Source organism: Melozone crissalis, unplaced genomic scaffold (assembly GCF_028551555.1).
Source record: "Melozone crissalis strain CALT ecotype California unplaced genomic scaffold, PUWL_Pcris_2 ptg000019l_1, whole genome shotgun sequence".
Lineage (NCBI taxonomy): Eukaryota > Metazoa > Chordata > Aves > Passeriformes > Passerellidae > Melozone > Melozone crissalis.
This window is the reverse complement of record NW_026535797.1, coordinates 12,203,860-12,216,474: the sequence shown is the minus strand read 5'-3', so window position 1 is coordinate 12,216,474 and position 12,615 is coordinate 12,203,860. Positions and strand designations below refer to the sequence as shown.

Genomic DNA, 12,615 nt, shown 5'->3' with positions numbered 1-12,615 from the left:
TCAGAGAGAATAATTTGTTTCAGTTCATCTCCTCACATGACCTGGCTTCTCCTCATACAGACTTGGAACTACTTTAAGATTTTGTCAAGCTTAGCTGGTATACAGCACCTTGCAGGCTGTCAAGATACTACTTAACAGTTTAGACCACAGGAGATTTCTTTCTCACGTGCATTTGGTGATGCATTCAGGTTTGCTAATTAAGATTTCTAAAAAAAGACTGGATGTAATTATGAAAAATGTACAGCATCCTTTGAAGGAGCATTTTACTCCCTATAAACTACTTGTATTTGGATTGTTATACAAAGAAATGTATAATTCCTTTTTTTTACAGATGTGTGAATGGCAAGTAAATTTATTGCATTTTATTTATATACATACATACATACATATATATATATATATCTGAGTTTTATTATTTCAACACCTGTAGTCCCTCAAAATTTCAGTTTTATGCATTTGAACCAATAGATTTTAGTCCTGGTTTTTTTTCCCCAGAGCAAAATTAGACTTCTCACGTATTGAGCCCATCAAGTGATTTTGTACAGATTACAGATGGCAACATATGGCTCTTTGTCCCTTTGCTTTAATCTCTAGATCTTCATTAACAAAATTATGTCTGTTATAAGCATATAATACTTATTTAAATGTCTTTTTTTAAGAGTGAGAGTTACAGTGCTTTATAGATAACTAATTGCAAAGAGGTAAAATGTTTTTTTTTGGGTAGATATTCATGAAAAGTACATATGCAAGCTTTCAAGTATTTATTATAAAATCAAAAATCATGTGGAAAGAAACCTGTAAGATGAAGAGGAAATGTAACTTTGTGAAAATTTGAGTCCTGAAACTTAAAATTGAATGATTTGTTGAATTAATGAGACAGTTGGTGCCATGTTTGATGAATACAGACTTCAAAGGCTAAAGAAATTAATTTCTACTTAAAGGAATATGTAATGCACTTTTTCCTGTAGCAAATACATAGTTTGCTTCTGTCCCATACAACCCAACAGTAGCATTATGGTTTGGGATTTTTTTTAAGAAATGTAGAGTATGTTTTATGTAAGATCTTTCATTATAAATGGTATAAAACCTTGTCACTCAGCTATCAGAGCACAAATACTTTTACCTCACTTTGAATTTTTAATACTGAATGTTTGCTCTGGAATATACATCATTTTAAAAGACAATTGTAAATAAAAAGAATTATAGTATGCTTTCCACCACCCTATTAATAGTGTTTTACTGTTTGCTTTAAGCGGATTTTGGAGTATCAGCTAAAAACACCAGAACAATACAAAGAAGAGACTCCTTTATTGGCACACCATATTGGTAAGTGCACTCTTTTGCTGACTTTTTGTATTCACTAGTATCTAAATGTTACTTTTAATTTGATATTACAAGCTTGATGGGTACTGTGTAAATCTACTGATGGTGGAATGTGCTTCTAGCAATGCTTCAGTGAATGTCTGTGTTTACAACTGTTCTCAGAACACATCAAAAAGCTTTTTCTCATCTGGAACTTTGTTGCTCTCTTTGCAGGATGGCTCCAGAAGTAGTAATGTGTGAGACCTCTAAAGACAGACCATATGATTACAAGGCTGATATCTGGTCTCTTGGCATTACTTTAATAGAAATGGCTCAGATAGAGCCACCTCACCATGAACTGAATCCTATGCGAGTGCTGCTGAAAATCGCAAAATCTGACCCACCAACGTTGGCACAGCCTTCCAAATGGTTTGTGTTTTATTGACAGCTTTCCCACCCCAGTGTAAGGCACTCCAAGTCATTTGTTTGGTAGATTTGATGAGCACAGCCCTGTTGAATGTTGAAGTTTGTGATGTAGCTTTATGCATTAGGGCAAGTCCATAAAATTCCAATATATGTTTGTACATATGCATAGACACATATATGTCTTTTGACACAATTTGAACTTTTTTTTGGTCATAGTTCTGTATAGAAGCTTTTACCCAGAAATATTTTACAGGCTTTGCCTTAGAATGTATGTGAAATAGCTTTTTTAAAAATGTAGTAACAGATCTGCAGGCCATCTAACAAAGGGTGAAAGGAAACTAAAGCATTTTTATACTAAGAAAGTATTTTTAAGAGCCATTATCTATTTGGTCAATTTAATATCTTCACATGATTCAGTTACTGATGTAGAAGATGAAGTGTATTAATAGTCCAGAGCAAAAAGTAAATTCTTCTGATAATGGACAAACCTTTTAAAGATTGTCTTTGTGCTGTTTTGGTCTTGGCATTCCTGTATTCCCTTTGTGTTTTCCTGAGTCAATAGCAGGACTTGGAGTTGCAGCGTAGATTCATGTGAACCTAAAGGGTATTTCACTTTATGTGCTAGTCTGATGTTAAGGCAGAAGAACAATCACTGCCTCTTTGCTTGTTGTGTAGGTCATCAGATTTTAAAGATTTTCTGAAGAAATGTTTGGAAAAGAATGTAGATGCAAGGTGGAGTGCAAGCCAACTTCTACAGGTAGGAAGAGTTAATTGTTCAGAACTGTTGTTTAAAGGCAAGCATATTTGGTATTTTTTTTAAAGCAGAGTGCTATTATAGTAACTACTTAAATATTCTCAAATAAAGTCTTTGTCCACAATCTCTTTTTAAAATTGATCCTTATTTGGTAAAATTTGATCAGATGATACTAAGCACAGATCAGGTTATTAGTTGAACATATTTTGCTGTAATAGAACCAATTACTTTGTGTAAGTAACTATACTTGTATACTTACAATGGATGGAGGAGTTGTTTAGGTCTGTGGCCAGTTGCTGGCAGGTGTTTTAAAAGCTTTAATGCTCAGCCCTCCTCTGTAATGCTGTCAGTGCAGAACAGCTGAACAGGAATAGATGTGACCAGGTACATTTGATTGTGTTTAACGTCAGCACCCATTTGCTTTATCCACAATCCATCTGGCATATGCTGAATAGATTTAAGTAGCAAGGCCAAGCAGAGAAAGAAGATTCAGATGGTAGGAGAGGAACAGGTACCTGCTTGTTCCTAAAGAGAAAAGCAGAATTCTAGTTCATGTTAGTAGAAGTTGTTGGAAAGGCAAAGCACATTTTTTTCTAGAAAGTATATTTTCTAGATAAAGCTTGTCAAGAAGTAATTTAACTGTGGAACGGAAATGAAACCTAATTCCAAGAAAAATAACCTTTTTAGAAATCTTTCTACTTCTATTCTTTGGATTGTGAAAAAGGTCAGTATAAATGAATATTTGTATTTTTAGCAAGTTTGTTAGACTACTTATATAGTATATTTGAACACAAATGTTTTGATTTTAAGACTTGTGCTGAAAAAACACAGTTGGAACAGTTATGTTAATTTTGAGTCTTCAAATGTGAGGCAACCAAAGTAACACTTCTTTGAAGTTATATTTCTTTCAGATTATGATTTTCCCACTGTATATTATGAAGCCACCACCTAATACTGTGCTTATTTTTTTGCTTTCACAAGCATCCATTTGTTACTGTTACTTCAAATAAACCAATAAGAGAATTGATTGCAGAAGCTAAGGCAGAAGTTACAGAAGAAGTTGAAGATGGTAAAGATGAGGATGAAGAAGAAGAAACAGAGAATTCTCTGGTCAGTTCAAAATTTACTTTTTTTAATATGCTGTGGCAAATTTCCCATGGAGAATTCAGTTTCAATTGTATTAGCCCAACTTTGACATCAAATATTTTAGGAATAACATCATAATCATACTCTAAACTTATTACAAAATAGGTAGCCAGCCATTTAAAAAGTAGCATGTTTAAAGTCTTTAAAAACTACTAGTAAATAATAGCTAATAAAGACTAACATCTTAAGTTTTTTACATGTATATGTGCTATTTTAAAAATGGGATCCTGATTTTTGTGTAAATGTTTTTAAATCATAATGACTGGGTGAATGAGGTAATGTGTGTATGCATTCCATACAGTGTTCAAAAGATTTGGAAGAGTATTTGACTATTATGCTGTAAACTAAGTTTGTGATTTTACAGTGTGGCTATCAAAGACAAGGAAAAACCCACATATTTTATAATCAGTGTAGCTCTAAAGATGCTTTAAGAATCTTGGAGCATGAGTGTGGTTGGTCAGAGGGAAAGCCATGAAGTCCAGGGAGGGGTGCAGGTAGCAGAGTGCCCAGGCTGTGTGCTCCCTGTGCCTCCCAGAGCTGCTGTCCTGCACTGCTGCAGGAGCCAAGAGCTCGAGCAGGTGCCTCCATTCCCCCCTCACCCATCTGCACGTTCCTCACGGCCCCTGGCCTCCTTACTGCCTTCCCAGCCCACCCCACGGGCTCCAAACGTGATCCCCAGCAGCTCCCCTCCCGTGGATGAGCTGCTGAGCCATCCCTCCAGGAGGGCTGGACTGAAGCCCACCCTGGGACTCTGTCAAGTATCTCACAAGTGGCATTGCAGCAATGTGTGAGGTAGAGCTCTTCACGTTATTTCCTTGGGGTAGTTTTAAACACTCCTGGGAGATCAACACTAAACTTCTTGAACAATTACACAAAGAAATATTTTAAATGCAATTTTGACTTAAAAGGAATCGATTTCTGTATGCTTGGGAAATCCTTAAGGTAGGAAATGTACAATCTAACCTGTGCTTGCTGCAACAGCTAGCCTAGGATGTTCCCTATGGCAAATCAAAAGCCTGATCTGCAAATTACAGGGTTCTAGCAGTAGATACAGACAGCTATCACAATCATTTTGAAGAGTGAAAGGGCAATTGTGGTGAAAATGATGCTTTATTACTATATTCTTTTGGATGTCTCTATGGAATCTGATAACATTTATTCATATTCTGGCAGCGGCAGTTTCTAGAGTGAGGTAACTGTTTCTGTTCTGGTTCTGTACTGCCACTTAATCAGATCTGCTGGAGGTTTTCACCATTTTAATGGGGTTTCAATATGATTAAAACCAGATGAAAAGTTTTCATGCATTTTTAGCCAAGAACACAAAGTAAAGCAGAAGAAGAACTTAATACTGCATTTTATCAGTGCTGCACTAACTAAAGCTACAGTTGCTTCCTTGCGCAGCTGGCACAAAGTAAAGTCTTTCAAATCCAGCTGTAGCTGAGACTGTTGAGGAGCTGAACTGATAAAAAAATGGAATGTGAAAAGAAAAAGACCCTTGAAGAGTATAGCTGATGACCATGATCCCTTTCCCTTGATCACAGTGAAACTTTCTGTTCAGAGCCTGTCTGCAGTTCATGCACTTGTTCTGTGATAGTGCAAGGGAAGGACTCTGAAGTTTTCTAACTCATATAACTGCACGTAAATACAGTATTGATCTCTGTTCCCATATTCTCCCAAAAAACTGTGCTTTGGTTAAGTTACAAAATGACTGAATACTTTTCTTGCTTTAATTTTTTAGCAGTTACCTGCAGAGAAACGTGCATCCTCTGATCTTAGTATTGCCAGCTCTGAAGAGGATAAACTTTCACAGAATGCTTCTGTCCTGGAATCTCTCTCTGAGAAAACAGAAAGTAATGCCATTGAGGACAAAACAACTGGAGATGAATCTGAGGACATTAAATTTAGGAAAACAGCTGATAACATACACGATACTTCCATTAGTGATGTGAAAGTGCAGAATGGTTCTTTGCCAACTGGTGAAGATGAGCAAGGCAAAATGGTGCCAGCAGAAAAGAATACAGAAAGCCTGGAAAAAATGCATGAGGATACAGAACCCCAGAAAGGAGGTAAAGAACTTGATATGGAAATAAAGAATGAACCTGACTTAATAATAGAGAAAGAAGATTCCATGGCAAATGAACAGATAGAAGATGACAAACTGAAAGTAGTACCTGTAACTGAAGATAGGGTAGAAAGTGAAGAAGGCATTTCTAAGGAAACCGGTGAAAAAGAAGAGAAGGGAATGGATCTTTTGGATGGTGAGGAAGAAAACGTCCCTGCAGAAAATAGAGATACACAACAAAAAGAAGATAAAGGTGAAGCTCAGAAAGAGGCAGTAATAGATACCACTACAGAAGCTCTGCCTAATGCTACAGTTAAAGTGTCTGATGAAGAAAAGGATCTAATAAACCAGGGAATTGACAACATTAAGGAGATAGGTGCTATTGCTGAAACACCCATCAGTGATGGGGATAAAATACCTGAGCTGGAGGATAAGCCAGTGGAAAGTCAGGCTAAGCAGGTCCATGAGATAATCAGCTCTGAAGAAACTGTATCAGAAAACCAAGATACAGTGGTTGAAGTAGATAAGAAACTGGCAGAAAGTGAAAATGAGGGTATCAGTAATATAAACAGCACAGAGGAAACACAGATCAAAGACTCTGGAAAAGATATCATAGACCAGAAGGCATTACAGACTGAACCTGAGGATATTCCTGATAAACTGGTGGATAAACTGACTGGTATGGACCAAAATTCAGGAGAGCGTGGACCTGAGAATGTACAGGAAACCAACATCCAGGTAGACAAAGAACATCCAGCAGTTACCTCAGATGAAATTGTGAAGAATAAGCTTCAAGACACTGTCAGTGAACAAGCTGAGGACTCTGAAGTCACTCCAGTCCCCAGTATTAGTATTAGCACTGAAGAAAATGAGAAGGTCAAAACAGATAATCAAGGCAATACTGAGACTTTACAGCAACTGGAATCAGAGAATTTGAAGGAAAATGATGCAGATTCAGGCACTGGTTCTACAGCTGATAACAGCAGCATTGATTTGAACTTGTCCATTTCTAGTTTCCTTAGTAAAAACAAAGAGACAGGATCAATATCTTTACAGGTAAGTGCAAGGATATTTTTATATTTTTTTAATATAAAATCTCATGTGAGTGAAACCCTGAAATTATCTCCAAGTGTTGCCTTTGCTACAAAGAAAAATATTGAGGGAGAAACCAGTATGGCACATATATACAAAGCTTTGTAGAAACCAAAGTATTCTAAATTGCAATATACAACAATGTCTGGATTATGTGCAGTTATGCTAATTAGTTTCTTACTGTATTGCATAATAGTATAAGCCATAAAAGGAAGTATAATAATACTACACATGAAGATTTATGAATGGCTGTAGGTCAGAGCTGATACTCAAGAAGACCAGCTAAATGCACAGAATTCTTGTTCAATGGAAAATCTCTTGAATATCTAATCTTATACTGAATTCCTGCCACTTCCATATTCTGTCTCTCTGTTTGGGACACCCAGGGCAGGCATTTTGCTGGATTTTTTTATTCCAGTCAGTGTTCTCCTGTGGTTGTACTGTGTCCATGCAGAATGAGCGTACTCAGAGGAAGCAAATTCCAGACTATGAACTTTATTATTTAAAGTCTTTGTATTAAAATGAATATAGCCATGTTGGGGTAGTAACTGTGTAATGTGAGCTAGCTTGAGTGGGGGAAAAACAAACCTAGAAAGACAACCAAACAAAAGGATCATAAATTGGCATAGCTGTGCTAAACATGAGGGTGTTTGCAGTTGCCCTGACACAATGGAGATGGTGCAGGTTCAGCTGGGGTCCTTCTCTTCTTGCAATGAAACAACAGCAGCTCTGACAACTGAGACTTCTCTAGTGGTCAGCAAGATCATGATATGATTTTGACTAATATATATCAATAAAAAAATAAACTCACTTGTTTATGTCCAAAGCAGGAGGAAGTAGGTGAGTAAATTGTTATCCAGTTTCAGAACTGGTTTTAAGAATTAAATACGTGTTGGTGGCTGGGGAAATCATGATCAAAAGCAAACAGTAAATGTATCTGTCTCAGCTCTTGAAAATAAAACTGCATCAGTTCTCTTCAGAGTTCCTGGCTTAATTTTTTTTCTTCTGGTACTTAGGATAATCAATAATTGCAGTTTTCCTTCCCTTACTAGAAAGTTTCAGTTTATTGGAATTTTTCAAATTTTCACTTGATTAGTGAGGCACCTGGTAAGTGAGAAGGGCTCTTGATTACTGCATAGAAGACATTTCCAGAAGTAATTGATATAATTCAGTATTAAGAAAAAAGGGAAAAAAGAATATAACCTAAATAAATACATAATAACTTACCAATGCTTAATTTAGGAAACTAGAAGGCAGAAGAAAACGTTAAAGAAAACTCGGAAGTTTGTTGTTGATGGAGTAGAAGTGAGTGTAACCACGTCAAAAATAGTTACTGAAAATGATTCAAAAAGTGAAGAAATGCGATTTCTACGGTAAGTGTTTCTAAAAGTCAAATTTTCAAGAGGTTAGCAGCTGATATTTTTTTTTCTTTGAATAAAACAAGGGGGCTAATGATCTTATTTCCGTCATATTTGGGGATAAATTTACTTTTTTTTTTGGTAAAAGTGAATATAAAGTGTTTCTTATTAAGACAATCAGTTCAAAATAGTTTTACTGGGCCCAAGTTGTTAATGTCCTCTTCATCTCTTGTCATTTTGCACTTCTTTTGTTTTCCCCTCAGTATTTAGTGTTCTTTGTCCTTCTTAGGCGTCAAGAGCTCAGAGAGCTGAGACTTCTTCAGAAAGAGGAGCAGAGAGCCCAACAGCAGCTCAGCAATAAGCTTCTGCAGCAGCGAGAGCAGATGTTCAGACGTTTTGAACAGGAAATGACAGTGAGTTTCTGCATTTTGGTGCTCTTAAAATATGACATCTTGATGGAGGAGGCAGAATAGTGCTAAGAGCAATCAGGTGTTTCCTGCCATGATGGCTCTAGCGTAGCCTTTATTCTTAAATAAAAGGCAATATCTGCCATTGTGGGGTGCCCAGCTTGTGTGGGGGCTTGCTGCCACAGCAATCCATCATGGTCCTTCCTTGCTACAGCACTTCACTTAACAGGACTTAGCTTTCCAAAACAAAGGTACCAAATAATTTTTACAGAGTAAAAAGCGACAGTATGATCAGGAGATAGAGAACCTGGAGAAGCAGCAGAAGCAGACCATTGAGCGCCTGGAGCAGGAGCACACAAATCGCTTACGGGATGAAGCAAAGCGCATCAAGGCTGAGCAGGAGAAGGAGTTGTCCAAATTCCAGAATGTGCTGAAAAACAAAAAAAAAGAGGTAAGAGACGATGCTAATATAGAAAATAAGGAGTATAAGCATAGCAAACAGTTGAGATTAGGTCTCCCAGAAGCCTTGTCAAACCTATGCTATACTGAGTTTTGGAAGTGTCACTACCAGTCAGAATTGTGTTTCTTGTTTAACTGCCTAACGTGAAATACAAACAGCTGACAGGAAGCTTGAGGTTTTGATTTTATCTAGAAAACATCATCAAGTTAGAAGATTTTGTTTTTCACAGAATATTTAATAAAATATTTCCTCTCAAATACTAAATCAAGAAAAGGTATTTTCATAAAGACTATGAAAAAATCCCAGCTATAGTTACTTAGTAAATACTTAATAAGTTAGAATTTCGAAGACAATAATTTCAGTTTTGTTTCATTTTTGTTATTTTTTTTTAGATTTTTTTATTGAATGTGTGCTGTAATTTTTTTAGAATTTCTTTATATGAATTGACAGCAATAATATGAATTTGGTTTGTTAGTTCAAAAAGGAAAGCCAGGAGAGAGAAGTCTGGATAACCTAAAACCTTTTACAGTTAATTTCATAAATGTCATACTGTTAAGGCAAAAAGACTGACACTGACAACTGGTGTAGTAATTTACTTGCATTGGATTAAGAAAAGGTGATATGTTTCCATATGGATTTTGCATCTTAAAAGCTGTTTTATTTCATTTTTGGTTCAATTGCATAGTGCCCATTTTTACATAAATGGCTCTAGTGTTTGCTCTGATAGTTACTAGACTCAGAGATTTCTTTAGAAAGCTGAACTGTCAGTGCTTTTGCATAGAATGATCCTGTAGCACAAATGTGCGTTGAAATATAAGTTGTATTCAGTTTGAACTGTATGCCCATATGTAAATAACAATTTTTCTTCTTTTGCGGTACCTCTTGCATTTTGAGTCTCTCTCTGTTCACTGGTGATTGGGTTCTACATGGGAAAGTGGGAGAATTTTACATATTGCTCTGAGCTAAAAGCAGTTCTTTCATGGACATAGGAATAGCATGTGGTGATTTGGACTCTGTTTTCTGATGATGCTTCCACTATTAAACAAACAGGCATTTGTCTCTGGGCACATACTTTTGTGTTTAAAGCTTAAAAAGGTGATGTACAGTTTGAAGGAAAATGCAGCTGCTGCTCTAAAACTGTCCATGTTATATTGGAGTATACAATGCTACATTTTTGTAATTCTGAAAAACAAAACTCATCAGCAAATTAACAGATTAATAGTCACTTGATTTAGCCAGGTTATATTTAGAATCTTTCTGCTAATCTTGTCTAATTCACCGTGTACTGAAACACGTTCCATCCCAGCGTACGTGTCACAAAAAGTTTCCTGAAAACATTCTTATTTATTGGTGGGTTTCACTTTAAATTCTTCAGAACCAAACACAACCAAATAATGTTCTGTTTGCTTGTATGATTATTTTGAAGACATAAGCTGTGTAGATGTCATTTATGGTCAGAGACACTAATAATGGCATCTTGTAAATTCAGGTTAGAGACAGTGTCAGAAATAACTGCGTTTCAATGGAAGTTATTTAAAGCTTCCAACCATTTTTCACAGCTTTGTGATGTAACATACTCTGTAGTCCTTTTGCCATAGCGATTCAAGAAAATACCACTTTTGCAGGTGGTGGTTTTCTTAACTATTGACTCTTCTGGCAGCTGCATGGAAGCACAAGCGAGGCACTGCCATTTCTGAGAGCACTGGGCAGCATTTGCATGCAAAAAGCGCTGGCACATCCCTCCTCTCTGCACTCCTGGCATGCATAAAGCACCTATTGTTCCTTCTCTTTTCATTAAGCTCTTTCACTAAACTAACATCCCTGCCACTGAAGCAATGCATGCTTCCACTACCTCTAGTGCTTGACCTGCATGTCCCTATGTTCACAGTAGTGCTTGCTGTGGAGACAAAGTGTTCTTTTCGCCACCTTCTGCATGCTTATATACACTGTAGGTTTTATGTGAAGTGGAGAAAGCACCAAAAGAGCTGAGAAAAGAGCTCATGAAACGCAAGAAAGAGGAGCTTGCACAAAGCCAGCATGCTCAGGTAACAATGGCAGCTTCAAGCTACTAAAATACAAAAGGCAGCAGTATTCACACAGCTTGATGATTTCACCTCTTGTTGTTGTTGAGTGAATATGGAACTTAACTCAAACTAACCCTACAAACTGCTCTCTTTCTTCAAGTACTCCCATGTCTTATACTCCCATCTTAGACTTAACTGGGTAGAAATGTAGGAGCAGCGGTTGCCAGGTTTGTACTGTCAAGTGTAGGATTTTGTGTGCTCTACTGAAAAAGAATGGTATTTTTCTACAGCACGTTTATTTACAGTGCTTTTACGAGTGGTAAGTACTCCATGGGTCCTTCACATTTTAAAGGTTATAGTCAGGAGGAAGTTTTGAACTACACAAATGCAGAGGAGGAAAATGTATCTCATATGTAAGCATGAGACATCTTGTTTATAGGAGCAGAACAGATTAGGTAAAATGTTATTTAAATGTCAAAGTGTAGGTGTATAGAAACTTTACAAAATATCATCTGTGATTTCATGCCTTCAGACTTGCTGCTTTTCTATGACCCAGCTAGAAAGAGGGCTAGTATTTCAGAAAAATACTGGCTTTGTGATGGCCACAGCTTGTAAAGAGTGAATTTGGACCACAGCAGAGCAGGTTTGGATTGAGTAACTTACAGATTAAATGTTTATGTGAGTGACCTAGTAGAAAATAATAGCAACTTTATTCCATTATGTGTTTAATTTAAGAGGGGATTTCCCAGGATAGAAGGTGATTGAGTTGCAGCACTTTCCCCATACCAAAGATATCTGTCTTTAAACTTTTTAAGGAAACAAAAATCTAATTTTTCATAGTATTTGTAGAGACATGGTTAATTTCCTTTGCTGCTTTCAATTTGTTGAAGAGAGGTGAAAGAAGATTTTAAGTGTGAAATATCCTTACTTGGAATGACAAGTGCTAAACAAGGTGCAGCTGCATAGTTTTAGAATATCTAGAACTTCCATCAGCATCTACTTGTGTGATTAGCCTTGACATTTCAAATGTTTCTTACTAACGTACAGCAGATCTCATTTCTTCCCTTTTTTTAAGAATAGGAATACCTTTCACTATATTATGACACAGAATTACATTGTGTCCCACAGGGTGTTGCTCAGGTTATGATTCAGTCTTTTCAGTTGTCTTCATGTACGCTTTTCAACGCACAAATGCAGGATGTAAGTCTTAAAATGCAACACAGTGCAAGTTTATCTTCCTAATTTTCCAGATGTGTGTCTTCTCCTCTCTTTCTGCTCATATGTGCTGATCAATGTCACTGCTGTCTCCAAACTGGTTAGCACCAATTTAGGTAATTGTGCACTATCCGTTGTTAAAAGTTCCAAAAGACAGTAGTTACTCAGTCTGAGCGAGACACTGAGGGTTCACACAAGCAACATGACACTTGTTCAGCACGTGTGAGAAACATTGTGTGACTTGTATTCTGTGTGTGCAGTGAAACCATGTATTTTAAAGATGTTTGAGTTTATTTTAAGATACTGGGCATAACCAAGTGGTACTTTGAAAAAGGTTGGCTGCCTTGCACTGTCTGCCTTTGAACCACC

The 12,615-nt window shown here is 36.7% G+C and overlaps 1 protein-coding gene across 3 annotated transcripts in view; it reads left to right on the top strand.

Moving 5' to 3' along the window:
* Positions 1-12,615, top strand: part of SLK (STE20 like kinase) — a 49,555-nt gene that overhangs the window by 25,302 nt on the left and 11,638 nt on the right. Inside the window, exons 5-13 of one of the 3 annotated variants that reach the window (XM_054276798.1) lie at positions 1,254-1,326; positions 1,537-1,731; positions 2,404-2,485; positions 3,464-3,592; positions 5,370-6,746; positions 8,025-8,155; positions 8,430-8,553; positions 8,819-8,998; positions 12,160-12,231. In XM_054276798.1, coding sequence (XP_054132773.1) covers positions 1,254-1,326; positions 1,537-1,731; positions 2,404-2,485; positions 3,464-3,592; positions 5,370-6,746; positions 8,025-8,155; positions 8,430-8,553; positions 8,819-8,998; positions 12,160-12,231 — 2,363 coding nt within the window. Of the gene's footprint in view, positions 1-1,253; positions 1,327-1,536; positions 1,732-2,403; positions 2,486-3,463; positions 3,593-5,366; positions 6,747-8,024; positions 8,156-8,429; positions 8,554-8,818; positions 8,999-12,159; positions 12,232-12,615 lie in introns of all 3 variants that reach the window. The other 2 variants (XM_054276797.1, XM_054276799.1) reach the window with 2 other exon arrangements.